This window comes from Bos indicus x Bos taurus, chromosome 1, assembly GCF_003369695.1.
Source record: "Bos indicus x Bos taurus breed Angus x Brahman F1 hybrid chromosome 1, Bos_hybrid_MaternalHap_v2.0, whole genome shotgun sequence".
In the NCBI taxonomy this organism is placed as follows: Eukaryota; Metazoa; Chordata; class Mammalia; order Artiodactyla; family Bovidae; genus Bos; species Bos indicus x Bos taurus.
This window is the reverse complement of record NC_040076.1, coordinates 70,827,265-70,842,122: the sequence shown is the minus strand read 5'-3', so window position 1 is coordinate 70,842,122 and position 14,858 is coordinate 70,827,265. Positions and strand designations below refer to the sequence as shown.

Genomic DNA, 14,858 nt, shown 5'->3' with positions numbered 1-14,858 from the left:
GGCTGCGGCCGCCTCCCGCCCTACGCTAGATGGGATTGGGCGCCCGCCGGTGAGGTCATCGCCAGGCGCCTTGGAGGGAAGCGGGAAGCACAGGTATGAGGTTGGCGCGGGTGGGTTTCAGGCTGTCCTCCGCCTTTCCCCCTTCTTGATCTAGTGACCTTGCGTCGGCTTTTTTGGTCCCCTTTTCCTATAAGGTTTACCTGAGTCGTTTGCGTTCCTGCTTGACCATTCCAACCTAACGCAGGAAACTTCCCTCTCCTTACTAGCCAGTGCTAGCTCCGCCACCTTCAGTTTGAGTTAGATCTTCCTTTTCTTTCGGCAGCTGAGGTCGTGTTTTCCTGGTCAGGCCCTCTTGTTCTCCCTTAGTACCAGTGCTTATCAGAACGTGTGTGCTAGCCTGTATGTAGCATGAGAGGTCTCTACATTTGAACACCTCCCTCCCCCCTCCCATGTTTGGGTAACCTCAAAGTGCTCTTTAAGTGCTACATTATTTTGGACAAAATATGGCCTTTCCCAGTCTTTCCTACTAACCCACCGGTTAGTAGGCTAATTGAGGTGTGTTTTTAACTAACTAGATATTCTAGTAGGGAGAATGACATGGAGGCTATAATTAAGAACACTATTTGGAAGGGAAAGAACTTCAGCATTATTTAGTCATACTACGTTTTCCTAGGTGGCCAGAACGTTTTCCGACAGCCTTTAAAGAATGCTCGGTAAGAGAAAATAATAACCATCATGTAAGACAGGCAATCTACTGGGGCCCTTTACGGGAGAGAGTATATAACTCTCAAAGCAACACTGCGAAGTAATTGTTAAAATAATAGGGTTCACAGATTCCCTTAGTAGTCAATTCCACTGTCTTTCCTTTAAGTAGTAAGGAATCTTCTCGAAAGTTCTCCTGCTGTGAATAATCCATTTCTTGTTTTCCAGTAAAACAAGGGAGGAGGGAGGAGGGTTCAGGATGGGGAACACATGTATACCTGTGGCAGATTCATTTTGATATATGGCAAAACCAATACAATATTGTAAAGTTAAATAAAATAAAATTAAAAAACAAAACAAAAGAACAGCACCTACCATCTCTACTCTCTGATAAGTGGTGTTTGATTACTACTTGCCAGTCCCTTCTTCCTAGATATTTTTTCCTCCAAGCTTAGTCACCCAGATTCTTTTCTTTTTCACTAGTGTCAGTGCCACAGCCCTTCAACCACTCACTTTGGAAAACTGAAATGTGTGAAGAAAAGTTGACCAGTATACTTATTACAATGATAGTGACTATCATATTATTTAAACCTCAGGCTAGGGAATTTATTATTCATTTTTCAACTTTCAACTATTCCCAGGAAGGCAGTCCATGTTTTGTCTGGAAAGGCACTGAAATTTCTTTTACATCTTCAAGGACAGAGTTGGTCCATCCAAGAAGATGACAAAGAACAGACAGAATGAACAGCTTTAAAGGCACAATCACTTGAAAAGGACAAGTGGATACATGGAGATATGACAGGAGCAAGTATTTTAGAGAGCATTTGGTTATTAAAGACATTGGCTTCTATTCTGTCTGCCCTGGTATAAGTGAGGGAGAGCCTTTGAAGGATCTGATGAAATAAATCTAGTCCAGTCAGTGACGTGACTTTTTATGGCAAAGTACCCCCAAGTGGCCCAGGTAGGATTTCAAAGTAGGAAAAGCTTTTCTTTATCACTACCTCCTGTTTTCTTTCTTGCCTGCTCATCACCCTCTGGACCATGTCCCCTCCCGCCATGTTCAGTACCTTTCTGCCCTTTGGCTGCTTAGAACTTCCATCTTAGCACTCCACCCTTCATAAAAATGTTTTCAAAGTACCCCACCTTCCTCCTCCCCACACTCCATAATCTCATTAGGTGTTGGAAGAAAGGACTCTATTATCTAATTAAACTAATTCACAATAGGAAATGACTAATTACTGTGCTTGACCCTTTCACTTCAGTTCAGTCGCTCAGTCGTGTCCAACTCTTTGCGACCCCATGAATCGCAGCACGCCAGGCTTCCCTGTCCATCACCAACTCCCGGAGTTCACTCAGACTCACATCCATCGAGTCAGTGATGCCATCCAGCCATCTCATCCTCCATCATCCCCTTCTCCTCCTGCCCCCAATCCCTCCCAGTATCAGAGTCTTTTCCAATGAATCAACTCTTTGCATGAGGTGGCCAAAGTACTGGAGTTTCAGCTTCAGCATCATTCCTTCCAAAGAAATCCCAGGGCTGATCTCCTTCAGAATGGACTGGTTGGATCTCCTTGCAGTCCAAGGGACTCTCAAGAGTCTTCTCCAACACCACAGTTCAAAAGCATCAATTCTTTGGCGCTCAGCCTTCTTCACAGTCCAACTCTCACATCCATACATGACCACAGGAAAAACCATAGCCCTGACTAGATGGACCTTTCTTGGCAAAGTAATGTCTCTGCTTTTGAATATGCTATCTAGGTTGGTCATAACTTTCCTTCCAAGGAGTAAGCGTCTTTGAATTTCATGGCTGCAGTCACCATCTGCAGTGATTTTGGAGCCCAAAAAAATAAAGTCTGACACTGTTTCCACTGTTTCCCCTTCTATTTTCCCATGAAGTGGTGGGACCAGATGCCATGATCTTTGTTTTCTGAATGTTGAGCTTTAAGCCAACTTTTTCACTCTCCACTTTCACTTTCATCAAGAGGCTTTTTAGTTCCTCTTCACTTTCTGCCATAAGGATGGTGTCATCTGCATATCTGAGGTTATTGATATTTCTCCCGGCAATCTTGATTCCAGCTTGTGCTTCTTCCACCCCAGCGTTTCTCATGATGTACTCTGCATATAAGTTAAATAATTTAACAGGGTGACAATATACAGCCTTGACGTACTCCTTTTCCTATTTGGAACCAGTCTGTTGTTCCATGTCCAGTTCCAACTGTTGCTTCCTGACCTGCATACAGATTTCTCAAGAGGCAGATCAGGTGGTCTGGTATTCCCATCTCTTTCAGAATTTTCCACGGTTTATTGTGATCCACACAGTCAAAGGCTTTGGCATAATCAATAAAGCAGAAATAGATGTTTTTCTGGAACTCTCTTGCTTTTCCGATGATCCAGAGGATGTTGGCAATTTGATCTCTGGTTCCTCTGCCTTTTCTAAAACCAGCTTGAACATCAGGAAGTTCACGGTTCACATATTGCTGAAGCCTGGCTTGGAGAATTTTGAGCATTACTTTACTAGCATGTGAGATGAGTGCAATTGTGCGGTAGTTTGAGCATTCTTTGGCATTGCCTTTCTTTGGGATTGGAATGAAAACTGACCTTTTCCAGTCCTGTGGCCATTGCTGAGTTTTCCAAATTTGCTGGCATATTGAGTGCAGCACTTTCACAGCATCATCTTTCAGGATTTGAAATAGTTCAACTGGAATTCCATCACCTCCACTAGCTTTGTTCGTAGTGATGCTTTCTAATGCCCACTTGACTTCACATTCCAGGATGTCTGGCTCTAGGTCAGTGATCACATCATGGTAATTATCTGGTCGTCAAGATCTTTTTGTACACTTCTGTGTATTCTTGCCACCTCTTCATAATATCTTCTGCTTCTGTTAGGTCCATACCATTTCAGTCCTTTATCGAGCCCATCTTTGCATGAAATGTTCCCTTGGTATCTCTAATTTTCTAGAAGAGATCTCTAGTCTTGACCCTTTAGGCATCTACCTTTGAGAAGAGAAGCTTGTTGACTTGATACCTGAGTGGAGATAGTGGCACTTAGCTACTTCCAGGTAGCTCTCCAGTCCCAGTAAAACAAAAACAAGAAACAGCAGATTGCCAACTCATTTCTAAAAGATTGTTTTGATTGAACTTATATGTAGTTAATTTTTCCCACTACCTTCTACCACAGCAGTCTGATTAACACTTTTTGATTGAACATTTCAAATAATAACAAATAACTTCAATTTTGTAGATTAAGTAAACAAGTGATTTGGGTGGCGGGGTATGCTGGTTGAATCCCTGATCAGTACTCTGGGTGATTAAATTAAATGCCTCAGAATGTACGGATTTCTGGGGCTTTCCCAGTTCTTTTTTCCTATTATTTCCTGTAATAGGTCTCTATTTTAATTTTTCTGACTAGCTGGGTAATCAGTGAATACTATCCATGTGGTGTAGAGATTGAAAGTGAAAGTGAAGTCGCTCAGTCGTGTCCAACTCTTAGCGATTCCATGGACTGCAATTTACCAGGCTTCTCTGTCCAAGGGATTTTCCAGGCAAGAGTACTGGAGTGGGTTGCCATTGCCTGAAGTTTCATTTGTTCTTTACTCTGGTGGGTAGACATTAAGGTAGAACTGACCTTGGACTTGTTGGGAATAACAGTCCAAGAGTTACTACTGCTTCCATTATGGAAAACTTTACAGGAACTGTATTGTTGTCTATAGTAGTCTCTTGAAGAGCAAAATTCATTTATTGCCTAACTTCTTACATTTTGGGGTAGAGTTTAACTAGATGTATCTTTAAAATTGAATTAACTTTTTCTGGAAAAGAGTTACATTAGGAAGAAAACCTAAAACTTTTGTCTGCAAGTCAGCCTTACTTAGGTCCTCTGTGGGTAGATCTGTGATGGAGAAATAGGAGTACTAGAAACCCTGCCTTTTCTTAGTGAAAAACCTAATATTCTAACAGAGATCCAAAACCTTTATGGATACAAAATCCTAAAACTGTAGAGGGCAGACTTCTAGACTTTAAAGTTCATTCACTGTAGAAAAATTAAAACTCTGACTTAGGAATAAGTGATCAATACTCTAAAGATTCATTACATAGTTAAACTATTTGTAACTTAAATAGCCTTTTCAATGATTAATTCAAAATTCATATTTTTAGTTAGGATATTGTCTCTATCATGTGAGTCGATAGTCATCACAAAGGACAGTTCCTAAGCCTAAATATTAATCTCTTTCATTTTAAATTGTGTTGAGTGTCCTTTTTCCTTGGTTTGTCTGGAACATTTGGCAAAAGTCCTTGTTATGGTTTGTTGTTGTGCAGTTGCTCAGTTGTGTCCGACTCTTTTTCGACCCCATGGACTGCAGCATGCCAGGCTTCCCTGTTCTACACTGTCTCCCGAAGTCTGCTCAAACTCATGTCCTTTGAGTAGATGATGCCATCTAGCCATCTCATCCTTTGTTGCCCTCTTCTCCTCCTAACCTCAATCTTTCCCAGCATTACAGTCTTTTCCTATGGGTTGGCTCTTCGCATTAGGTGGCCAAAATACTGGAGCTTCGGCTTCAGCATCAGTCCTTCCAACGTATATTCAAGGTTGATTTCCTTTAGGATTGACTGGTTTGATTATGGTAGAAAATTATTTAACTACTATGTCAGTACTTGTCAGCAAAAATCAAATCACCAGAGTTCCCTGTCTTTATCTGCCTGAGTCATTTCCTCTCCAAACCTCTCCTTTAAAATGTATTTGCTTCAGTCTCTATTTAGTTTTTTCTGTTTACTAATTGAGTGCTTCTGCTAAAAATTTTTAAATGTATCTTTGTCTTTTGTATATGAAAATTGCTATATCTGATTTTGTGATTGTGTTTCTGTTACTTTGATTACTATTAGATCAGTGGGTTTTTTTGGCAGTCTAGTAGTTAGTGATTTTGTATGTGTGTGTGGCTAAAAGTGGGAGGAAACAAACTTGTGTTGGGAGTAGAAACTTTAAGTAGATTAAATTATTCTTCAAAACAGTATTTGGAAATTTATCTCTGTACAATTGAACTGAATTCAGGTATTATATCTGAAAATACTAAAGCAACTATTGCAGTTTCTTAGTAGATAAACTCTCCTTTGTCTTGTGGAATGAAAAATATAATTTGTCCAGATAGATGTGTTTGCTTCCTTTTGTCTGATCATTTAATTGTATAAATTGCCCCAGTTTCCTTTTTTGCTTTACCCAAGAGGTAATTGGGCTTCCAGGTGGCGGTACTGGTAAAGAACCTGCCTGCCAATGCAGGAGACATAAGAGACATGGGTTCTATCCCTGGGTTGTGAAGATCTCCTATTCTTGCCTGGAGAATCCTATCCACAGAGGAGCCTAGTAGGCTATAGCCCATTTGGGGAGGGGTTGCAAAAGACACACATCTGAAGCGACTTAGCAGCAGCAGCAGCAGGAGATAGTTAAGGTAGGGGGTAGCATTATGTGGCAATTCCAGTTTAAAGAAGCAGGCTGCCTAGCATATCAGGAATCTAAATAATGCACATAAACACTACTGTTATATAAGTACAAGTAGGTGATAATGTGATTTTTTAAAAATGTGAGTATATTTAGAAGCAGTAATGAATTACTAGTAGCTTTTGGTCATTTTCTGTACTTTCAAATACTAACAGGTTAAACCTGTTATCAAGTAGAATTGTTATAAAAAGGTCTTCATTATTTAGAAGTTTAGGATTGTTTTATTTTAGATCCTAAGTACAAATCCTGAACAGGTGACTTTGGGAAAATTATTTTAAATTTATGAGACTCATTATCTGTAAAATGGAATGATACCAATCAGAAATGTTGTTTTGAGAATAAAATTAAATAATGTACTGAATTAGTCTCCAATGAGAAGACCCAGGGGTTTGCATTTTTAACCAGTTCCCCTGATGATTAGTGGTATAGTACAGGTTCTCAATGGCTTCCGTGGTGGCCCAGTGGTAAAGAACACATATGCTATGCAGGAGTCATGGGTTTGATCCCTGGGTCAGAAAGATCCCCTAGACAAGGAACCTACTCCAGTATTCTTGCCTGGGAAATCGCATGGACAGAGGAACCTGACGGGCTACAGTCCATGGGGACAAAAAGAGCTGGACTCAGCTTAGCGACTAAAACAACAGGTTCTCAAATTCTAGCATACGTCAGAATCACCTGGAAGGCTTGTTAAACCACACTGTTGGGTGCTGACATCAGAGTTTCTGATTCAGTGGGCCTAGAGTGGGGTCGAGGAGAAGGCAATGGCACCCCACTCCAGTACTCTTGCCTGGAAAATCCCATGGACGGAGGAGCCTGGAGGGCTGCAGTCCATGAGGTCGCTAAGAGTCGGACACGACTGAGCGACTTCACTTTCACTTTCCACTTTCATCCATTGGAGAAGGAAATGGCAACCCACTCCAGTGTTCTTGCCTGGAGAATCCCAGGGACAGAGGAGCCTGGTTGGAGGCCGTCTGTGGGGTCGCACAGAGTCGGATGTGACTGAAGTGACTTAGCAGCAGCAGCAGTAGCAGAGTGGGGTCCAATAATTTATATTTCTATAAGTTCCTAGGTGATGCTAGTGCTGCTGGCAACCATACTTTGAGGACCATTGGTGTAATATATATGATGCCACTTTGACTAGCCTAATAAAAGTAACCAAAGTGACAATGATAATACTTTTGTTGAGTTCTCCTTACATACCAGGCATTGTTACATGCACTTGACATTTACTGTGTCATTTAATCTTCTCTGATCTTATGAAATGGATGTTATTATTACCCCCATTTTATCAAGAAGGAAAGTGGGTCATTGATTCAGTAACTTGCCCAGCTGATAGGTAATAGGGCTATTCAAACCCAAAAGCCCAGGGCCCATTTTCCATAAACATTATTCAGACAAAGGATATAACCTGATGATTGTGTGGTCCTTTCTTAAAAAGGACTTTTCTTAATTTAAAATAAGTGTATTTATTGTTTATTCCTATGTGAGCCTCACATCAAAGGCTGGAGGACCAGACTTACCCGGGTACCTGATTGCAAGGAAAACACATGTAGGCATGTGCCAGCCACAGTTTTGTGTTAACCAGGCTTTGTAGGCTTGATCTTCAAATGTCTTTTTTTATTGATTGAGATTTTTAGATGTCTTTTATTTTTTAAATGAAATATTTGTGTCTTACAAAGTTCTTATATAAAATGTGAGATTATAGTTTTCCCCCCTCTTCACAGAGTTACCTGGGTCATTATGGCAGTCAAGTGGACTGGTGGACATTCTTCTCCTATTCTCTGCCTGAATGCAAGTCAAGAAGGGCTAGTGGCTTCTGGAGCAGAAGGTGGGGATCTCGTGGTTTGGGGTGAAGATGGGACTCTTTTAGGACACACGTGCTTCCAAGGGGCAGAGGATGTTACCAACGTCTTATTTTCTCCATCCTGCCCCACCAAACTCTATGCCTCACATGGAGAAACCATTAGCATACTGGATGTCAGGTCTCTTAAAGAACCCTTGGATGATTTTCATGTGAATGAAGAAGAAATCAACTGTCTTTCATTGAATGAAACTGAAAACCTGCTGGCTTCTGCTGATGACTCTGGAACAATCAAAATCCTAGACCTGGAAAATAAGAAAATTAGCAGATCACTGAAGAGACATTCCAATATCTGTTCCTCTGTAGCTTTTCGACCTCAAAGGCCTCAGAGCCTGGTGTCATGTGGACTGGATATGCAGGTGATGTCTTGCAGAGAGTACATGGGTAATTTCTAAATGGGACTTGCTAATAGAATCAAATTATTGATTGGGCTAAATATATCTTGGCATTTTCTTTTATCCACTGACATGCCTTATGTATTTAGGAACCGTAAACTTTATGTCTACTGAATGTTTAATGCTAACTTGACAAAGTCTAGTAGATTAACAAAGTAATTATTAATCTTTTACTCTTTCTCTATGCTTTAAGACATTCCTAAAACATGAGAATTCGAATATTTGATTCTAAACATCTGTTTAAACAAAGGACCATGCTAAATACAGAGTTTATCACCCACCCACTCTCCATAAAGTTTATAATTAAAAAAAAAACAGAGGGCCTGGATCTATTATTGTTTTTACTCTAAATCACTGGAGTGAGAATAGGCATGGCTTCCCTCTGGTGGTCACTTACCACTTTACACTGCTTTGTATATATTAGCTTGGGAGAAGGCAATGGCACCCCACTCCAGTACTGTTGCCTGGAAAATCCCATGGATGGAGGAGCCTGGTAGGCTGCAGTCCATGGGATCGCTGAGTTGGACACGACTGAGCGACTTCACTTTCACTTTCCACTGAGCGACTTCACTTTCACTTTCCACTTTCATGCATTGGAGAAGGAAATGGCAACCTACTCCAGTGTTCTTGCCTGGAGAATCCCAGGGATGGGGAGCCTGGTAGGCTGCAGTCCATGGGGTCGCACAGAGTTGGACACGACTGAAGCGACTTAGCAGCAGCAGCAGCATATATATTAGTTTTCTTTCTAATCACACCCTGATCATACTGTTTCTTTTTTAGAAATGAGGAAACTGAAGTTCAAATTGAGTTTTCCCACAGCAGACTGAATTGGAATTCAAACCTCAATCTCTCTGACTTCAAAGCCTTTATTTTTTCTCTGTGACACTAAAGATATTTATTTAAATAGATGATTTGTGTGCCCAACACTGTTATAGGCATTTAATCTACTTTTTCAGCTGCTTATAGTATCTTGTAAGACTCCTGGTCACTTCCAGGCCAGTGATCTTTGCCACTCCTCTATCCTCCACACCTCCTTATAATTTAGAAATAAATGAGACTAATTTTAGTTGTTGTCACTCTGACTGCCACCCCCACCCCAAGCTACTGGTCTTTTTACTAGGAAGAATCAGTGGATGTCCTGCTGCGCTGAGGCAGCCCCTAATTAAAAATTGTCCTACCAAAAATTTGTAGTGCCTCGGTTGAGAATAATTTTACACCTACAGGGCACAGTGATCCCATGACATCAAAATTCCTTTTCTACTCCTAGGTCTTGCCCAGAACTTTAATAAATCTATATTTTTCTACACTAGTGGAGATAATCTGCTTACTGTGTTGGGCAGAAAGACCTACACAACCAGTCAGATATCTGTTTTAAGTAGGCGGATTGTACAGTGTCTCTGACTACTCATTCATTCATCCTTAAGCTATACCAGTTTCCAATCACTGGTTCATTAACTGTGTTAGACATGGCAGTCAGCCAAGTAGATGTATAGCAGTCACAGATTACACAAGAAGCAGGCATCCAGAATTTACCATTTTACCTCCAGTTCTAGATGAGAAAGTTTAGTGCCAGGCAGGTGTTAGAGAATACTCTAGGAAATAAATATATTGTGAAAAGAAGTCTTTTGCTTTTTGATTTGTCAAGAATTGCTAAAAATTCACTATAGATTAACTGCTGCATTGGGTTGTAATATATAATAAAAGTGACTAAGATAGTACAGTCATTACTTCTGACTGAAATTACTTCTTTAACTGGAGTTGAAAGTATAATTTCTTCCAGTTTACTTCTTAAAATCTGGTTATCTGGTATTTTTCTGAACTTTAAGAATAGCCAGCCTATGGAGGGGTCCAAGAATGTAGGTGTAATAGTGGAAGGGAGTTTTTATCAGATTAGTGATGAGAGTTATTTATCTCTGAACAAGGTGTTTTATCTCAAGGCAGGAACTGAATTATTGCCACACATAATAGATAAGTTCAACATACCTATCTTTGTTATTGAAAGTGAAAGTGAAGTCGCGCAGTCGTGTCCGACTCTTTGCAACTCCATGGACTATAGCCCACCAGGCTCCTCCATCCATGGAATTTTCCAGACAGGAGTACTGGAGTGGGGTGCCATTTCCTTCTCCAGAGGATCTTCTCCACCCAGGGATTGAACCCGGGTCTCCCACATTGCAAGCAGACACTTTTACCATCTGAGCCACAAGGGAAGCTCATCTTTGTTATTAGAGAAATTATAAAAATTAGATCCTTTAATTTAGATAGGTTTAAATAGAAAAAGCTTACTCAAGCAGGGACCTTAGGAATGAAGTGTGATTTATTAAGACACTTGAGACTACTTAATCTTTTATTAAATAGACACAAAATAATATTCATGATGTATTTTTAAGGTATAAATAATAACACTAAATAAATACATGTGAACCCACCACTCCAATACAGTTTTTTCTTGTAAGGACATTTGGAAATTTGAAGCCCATCATGAATTTCTGTAGCATATACACTGGTTTTCTTTGTCCCTCATTTCCACATTTGAAAGTAAATGGTTTCAAGTTTGTTTTCTTCTTTCTGGAGTTTGAACAGTCTCTAGGACCAAAACCTAAGTATCCAGATAGTGGAAGAGCCTCTTTCTTTTCCCCTTGAAAATGAATCTTTTATGTGGAAAGAAATGTTTTTGTACAAGAAATTTTTGAGCAGGGTCACTTTGATATGCTTGCATTCACTTCTGAGTGTCACTTCTTTTGAAATAGGATGCGTTGAAGGAAGTTACTTTGAATAGCAAACGAAACCTTGGTATAATCAGCAGTGGTAATATTTTCGGTTCAGATCTGTGCTTTTGACTAAACGGTCGTGCTTATCCTAGTGCCCCTTTTAGATCATGAGCCATAATTCAGGGACGGTACTAGATGGCAAAATAAAGTTGTCTCTTCGCTCTGAAAGTATGAAGAATATTTTCTTTTTCAAATTGGTTGCTCCAGGAAGACAATTGCTGAAGTCTGGAGTAAAATCAATCCACAGAACTTATTGTTTTGTTTTAAATATTTTTAAAATTGCATTTTATCTAAATCTACTTAATAGGTCCAAGATCATGGTAGAGAACAACAGTAAAAAGCCAAGTATACCAGGATGTCAAATTAACAGACTTGCTTAAAATTTCTGCTCTTTTCTACAGGTACTATGCTAGGCATTGAGCTTCCCTGGTGGCGCACACAGGAAAGAATCTGCCCAATGTGGGAGATCCAGGTTTGATCCTGGGTTTAGTTTATTTAGTTGATAGGTGTTTCTACTTGTAACAAGCATAGGCTAAAATTAATAAATTTCCTCATTTTCAGTTTTACTTGTAGCAGTCGGGGTAGGATGACTTGAAGAAATTGGCATCTGTGTAAGAGTTTGGATTACACATTAAAGGGTTTGTTGATCCAGAGTTACTCAGGATCTAGTTTTTAAATTATACCTTCCTTACTGCCCATTGGCATTCTAGTTTTGGTACCAGGGTAGCATCCTGCTGGCATGTTGTGGTGCTGTCTGAATTTTTTTTTAATGTTGCTGGGAATGTATCCTGCTAATCATTCTTAGACTACTTTGGTGATTTTCTTAGAAGCAGAATAAGCATGTTCGTGAAACAAACTATTTAGAACTCTAACTGTGTAACTTCCACTTATTTAAAGGTGATGCTGTGGAACCTTCGGAAAGCCCGGCCACTCTGGATTACAAATTTACAGGAGGATGAAACAGAAGAAATGGAAAGTCCACAATCACCTGGTCAGCTTTTAAACCCTGCCTTAGCCCACTCTGTGTCTGTGGCATCGTGTGGCAATGTTTTTAGTTGTGGTGCAGAAGATGGTAAGGTTCGAATCTTTAGGGTGATGGGAGTCAAGTGTGAACAGGAACTGGGATTTAAGGGCCATTCTTTGGGGGTTTCCCAAGTCTGCTTTCTGCGAGAATCCTATTTGCTGCTTACTGGAGGGAATGATGGAAAGATAAAGCTGTGGGATGTAAGCAGTGAAATTGAAAAAAAACATAAGAGTCCAACCAAACATACTCACAGGAAGAAAACCAAAAGGGCAGCTTACACCAAGCAAGGTGGAGGCACTCATGCTTCAGTAACAGGTGAAGATGAACATGGCAAAATTTTACCAAAGTTAAGTATTGAACATGGAGAAAAAGTGAACTGGCTCTTAAGTACAAAAATAAAGGGGTACCGAAATATATTGGTAGCTGATCAAACTAGTTGTATATCAGTGTATCCCTTAAAAGAATTTTAAATCCAATAAAACATTTGAAAAACTGCAGCAAAACATTTTGTAAGTTAAAAAAAAAATCCTGATTCTTTGTTTAAACTCTTTGTCATATGTGGAATAATAGCATTCCATAACATGTGAGCAAAAGGAGATAATTGGGTAACACTTTATATGGTAAATGACATATTAAAATTTGGTGAAAGAGAACGAATATTCACTGAGTCCTGATTGTGCTCCAGCATTTTACATGTGTTTCATTTCATTAAGGTGGAATGAAATAAGGTGGGTGACTTCCTTCATTTTATTACCACAGGAATCAAAACTCAGCGATGTTAAGTAACTTGAGGATCCAAGAAAATTGCAGGCACGATGACTTACCTGCAAAGGATCTTCATTGTCTTGTCAAGCCTGTTGCCTTAGGAAAGCTCACATCCTGATCCAAACGTGGTCACCGCATTAGTGACAACATTAGTAATTCCAGGCTGTCATGAGGATATTTACCAAGTTGAAAGAAGAAACCATTCTTGCTTGTTCTGTGTAAAGCCCAGAATACTGACAATCACTTTTTGCCATTTCTAAGAAAAGTGTTCCAGGGTCAAATCAGTTTAGGATATTAGGCAGCCATCCAGGCTGTGATGCTGTTGGGACCAAGAATAAGCTGAAGTTATGAATAAGCAGAAACTCTGACTAAGCAGAAGATACGAGGTAGGCAGAAGAGGTTGAGAATAGAAGCCAAGACATTGTGTCAAGAGTGAGTTTTCATCATGCACTGGATTGCTGGTTTTTCTGCATGTTCTTTCAACTTCTGCTTTAACTGCCTACTCTTAGATTCAAAGATTTAAAGAGAGAATCTGATTAGTTACCATTATGCTGGTTTGTAGAGAATTCTTTGATAAGCTCAATTTTAGAATGCTTGTGCAGATGACAGAAACCAAATTCAAATTGACTTAAGGAAAGAAAAAAGGAATTTATTGGCTCATATAACAGAGAAGTCCAAGAATAATCAGGCTTTTACTGCTGAGGTAGCTAAGCTGATAGGATGTGAGTCTGTAGGTGCCTCACCTGTGAAAAGACTTGCCTAGGGATGGGGAGAGAGACTCCTCGCAGTAATGTTGAGCCTAGAACCAGCTATGCCTGAAACAAGTATACTCCTTAAGCCTTTTTTTTTTTTAACTCGTTAACTATTAATAAAAGAGTTGTGACCAATTATGTGGGCAGTCAATAAATATTGTTTAATTTCACTTGAAATTTAAAGCCAGGAGACTGCCATCTTGGCCCTAAAATATCCATTCACAGGACCTTGGTCTGAGTACTGACAGAAAGAAACAAGTTTCTAATCCCAGAACTGGGCAAAATTCTTGGCCATTTTGGGCCTTGAGTTCCTTACTTGAAAGTATAGAGGTTGAATTAGACATCCCCTAAGGTCCCTTCCGTGCTACTGTTTATGAAAGGAAAACAACATCATAGTAATACTGTGTTTGTCCAGTGATTCTAATATGTATTAAAATGTCAGGAATGATCAATAATCATGGGCCATCTCTGGAGGTTTTAGAGAAATCTTTTGGGAAATTACCCAAGTACAACATTATTTTAGCTATTGAACTTTAATAATGTTATGGGAACAAGGTAAGAAGTATTTAAGCCAGGATTGAAACATTAATTTTAAACTTTGTTTGGTTGCTGATAACAGGTACCCACTCAGACTGCCTCAGTGAAAGGGGAAATTTACTGTGGGGGTAGAAGTGCAAAATTCTCTCAACCCAGAATGAAAATGTAGCTTGACTCTACATTTCTAACCAGGGAAGCCGTCAAGCACCAAAACAGCTACACTTTCTGTCTCTCAGACCCTGTGGTCACTCATCTCTGCTTCTTTCACCTGACAAAAGATGGCCTTCTAGGGCTACATCAGCAACCTTTTTCGATTCCAGAACCTGAGTGAGTAGTGTCTAAGTTCCAAGGCCCTGAAGATAATCTGAGTGGTCTCACTTAGTCATGGGCCTAGCTCTGATACAGTCACCTCTGATCAGGAGGATGTTGTCATTTAGTATCAGTATTGCCAAAGGAGCCCCCACAGGTAAGGGAGCTAGTTCTCAGGGGAGAAGAGTATGGGTTGAACTTACAGTTCCCAAAGATCTACAACCAACTATTGATATTTTGGTAAATTTACAATGTGA

The 14,858-nt window shown here is 39.9% G+C and overlaps 1 protein-coding gene across 1 annotated transcript; it reads left to right on the top strand.

The window, feature by feature from the left end:
- The first annotated feature begins 10 nt into the window (after window positions 1-10).
- On the top strand, window positions 11-12,895 carry WDR53 (WD repeat domain 53). Its single transcript, XM_027537318.1, has 3 exons — window positions 11-93; window positions 7,915-8,410; window positions 12,112-12,895. Exons 2-3 carry the CDS (start codon window positions 7,931-7,933, stop codon window positions 12,706-12,708), a joined length of 1,077 nt encoding a protein of 358 aa, XP_027393119.1. The 5' UTR covers window positions 11-93; window positions 7,915-7,930; the 3' UTR covers window positions 12,709-12,895.
- The last annotated feature ends 1,963 nt before the right edge of the window (window positions 12,896-14,858 follow it).

What these genes read in the sequence shown, in the direction of transcription:
- WDR53 (XM_027537318.1), top strand. Translation starts at nt 7,931, where the DNA reads ATGGCAGTCAAGTGGACTGGTGGACATTCTTCTCCTATTCTCTGCCTG. An exon ending in CATGTGGACTGGATATGCAG is followed by an intron (nt 8,411 to 12,111) that starts GTGATGTCTTGC and finishes ACTTATTTAAAG; the next exon opens with GTGATGCTGTGGAACCTTCG.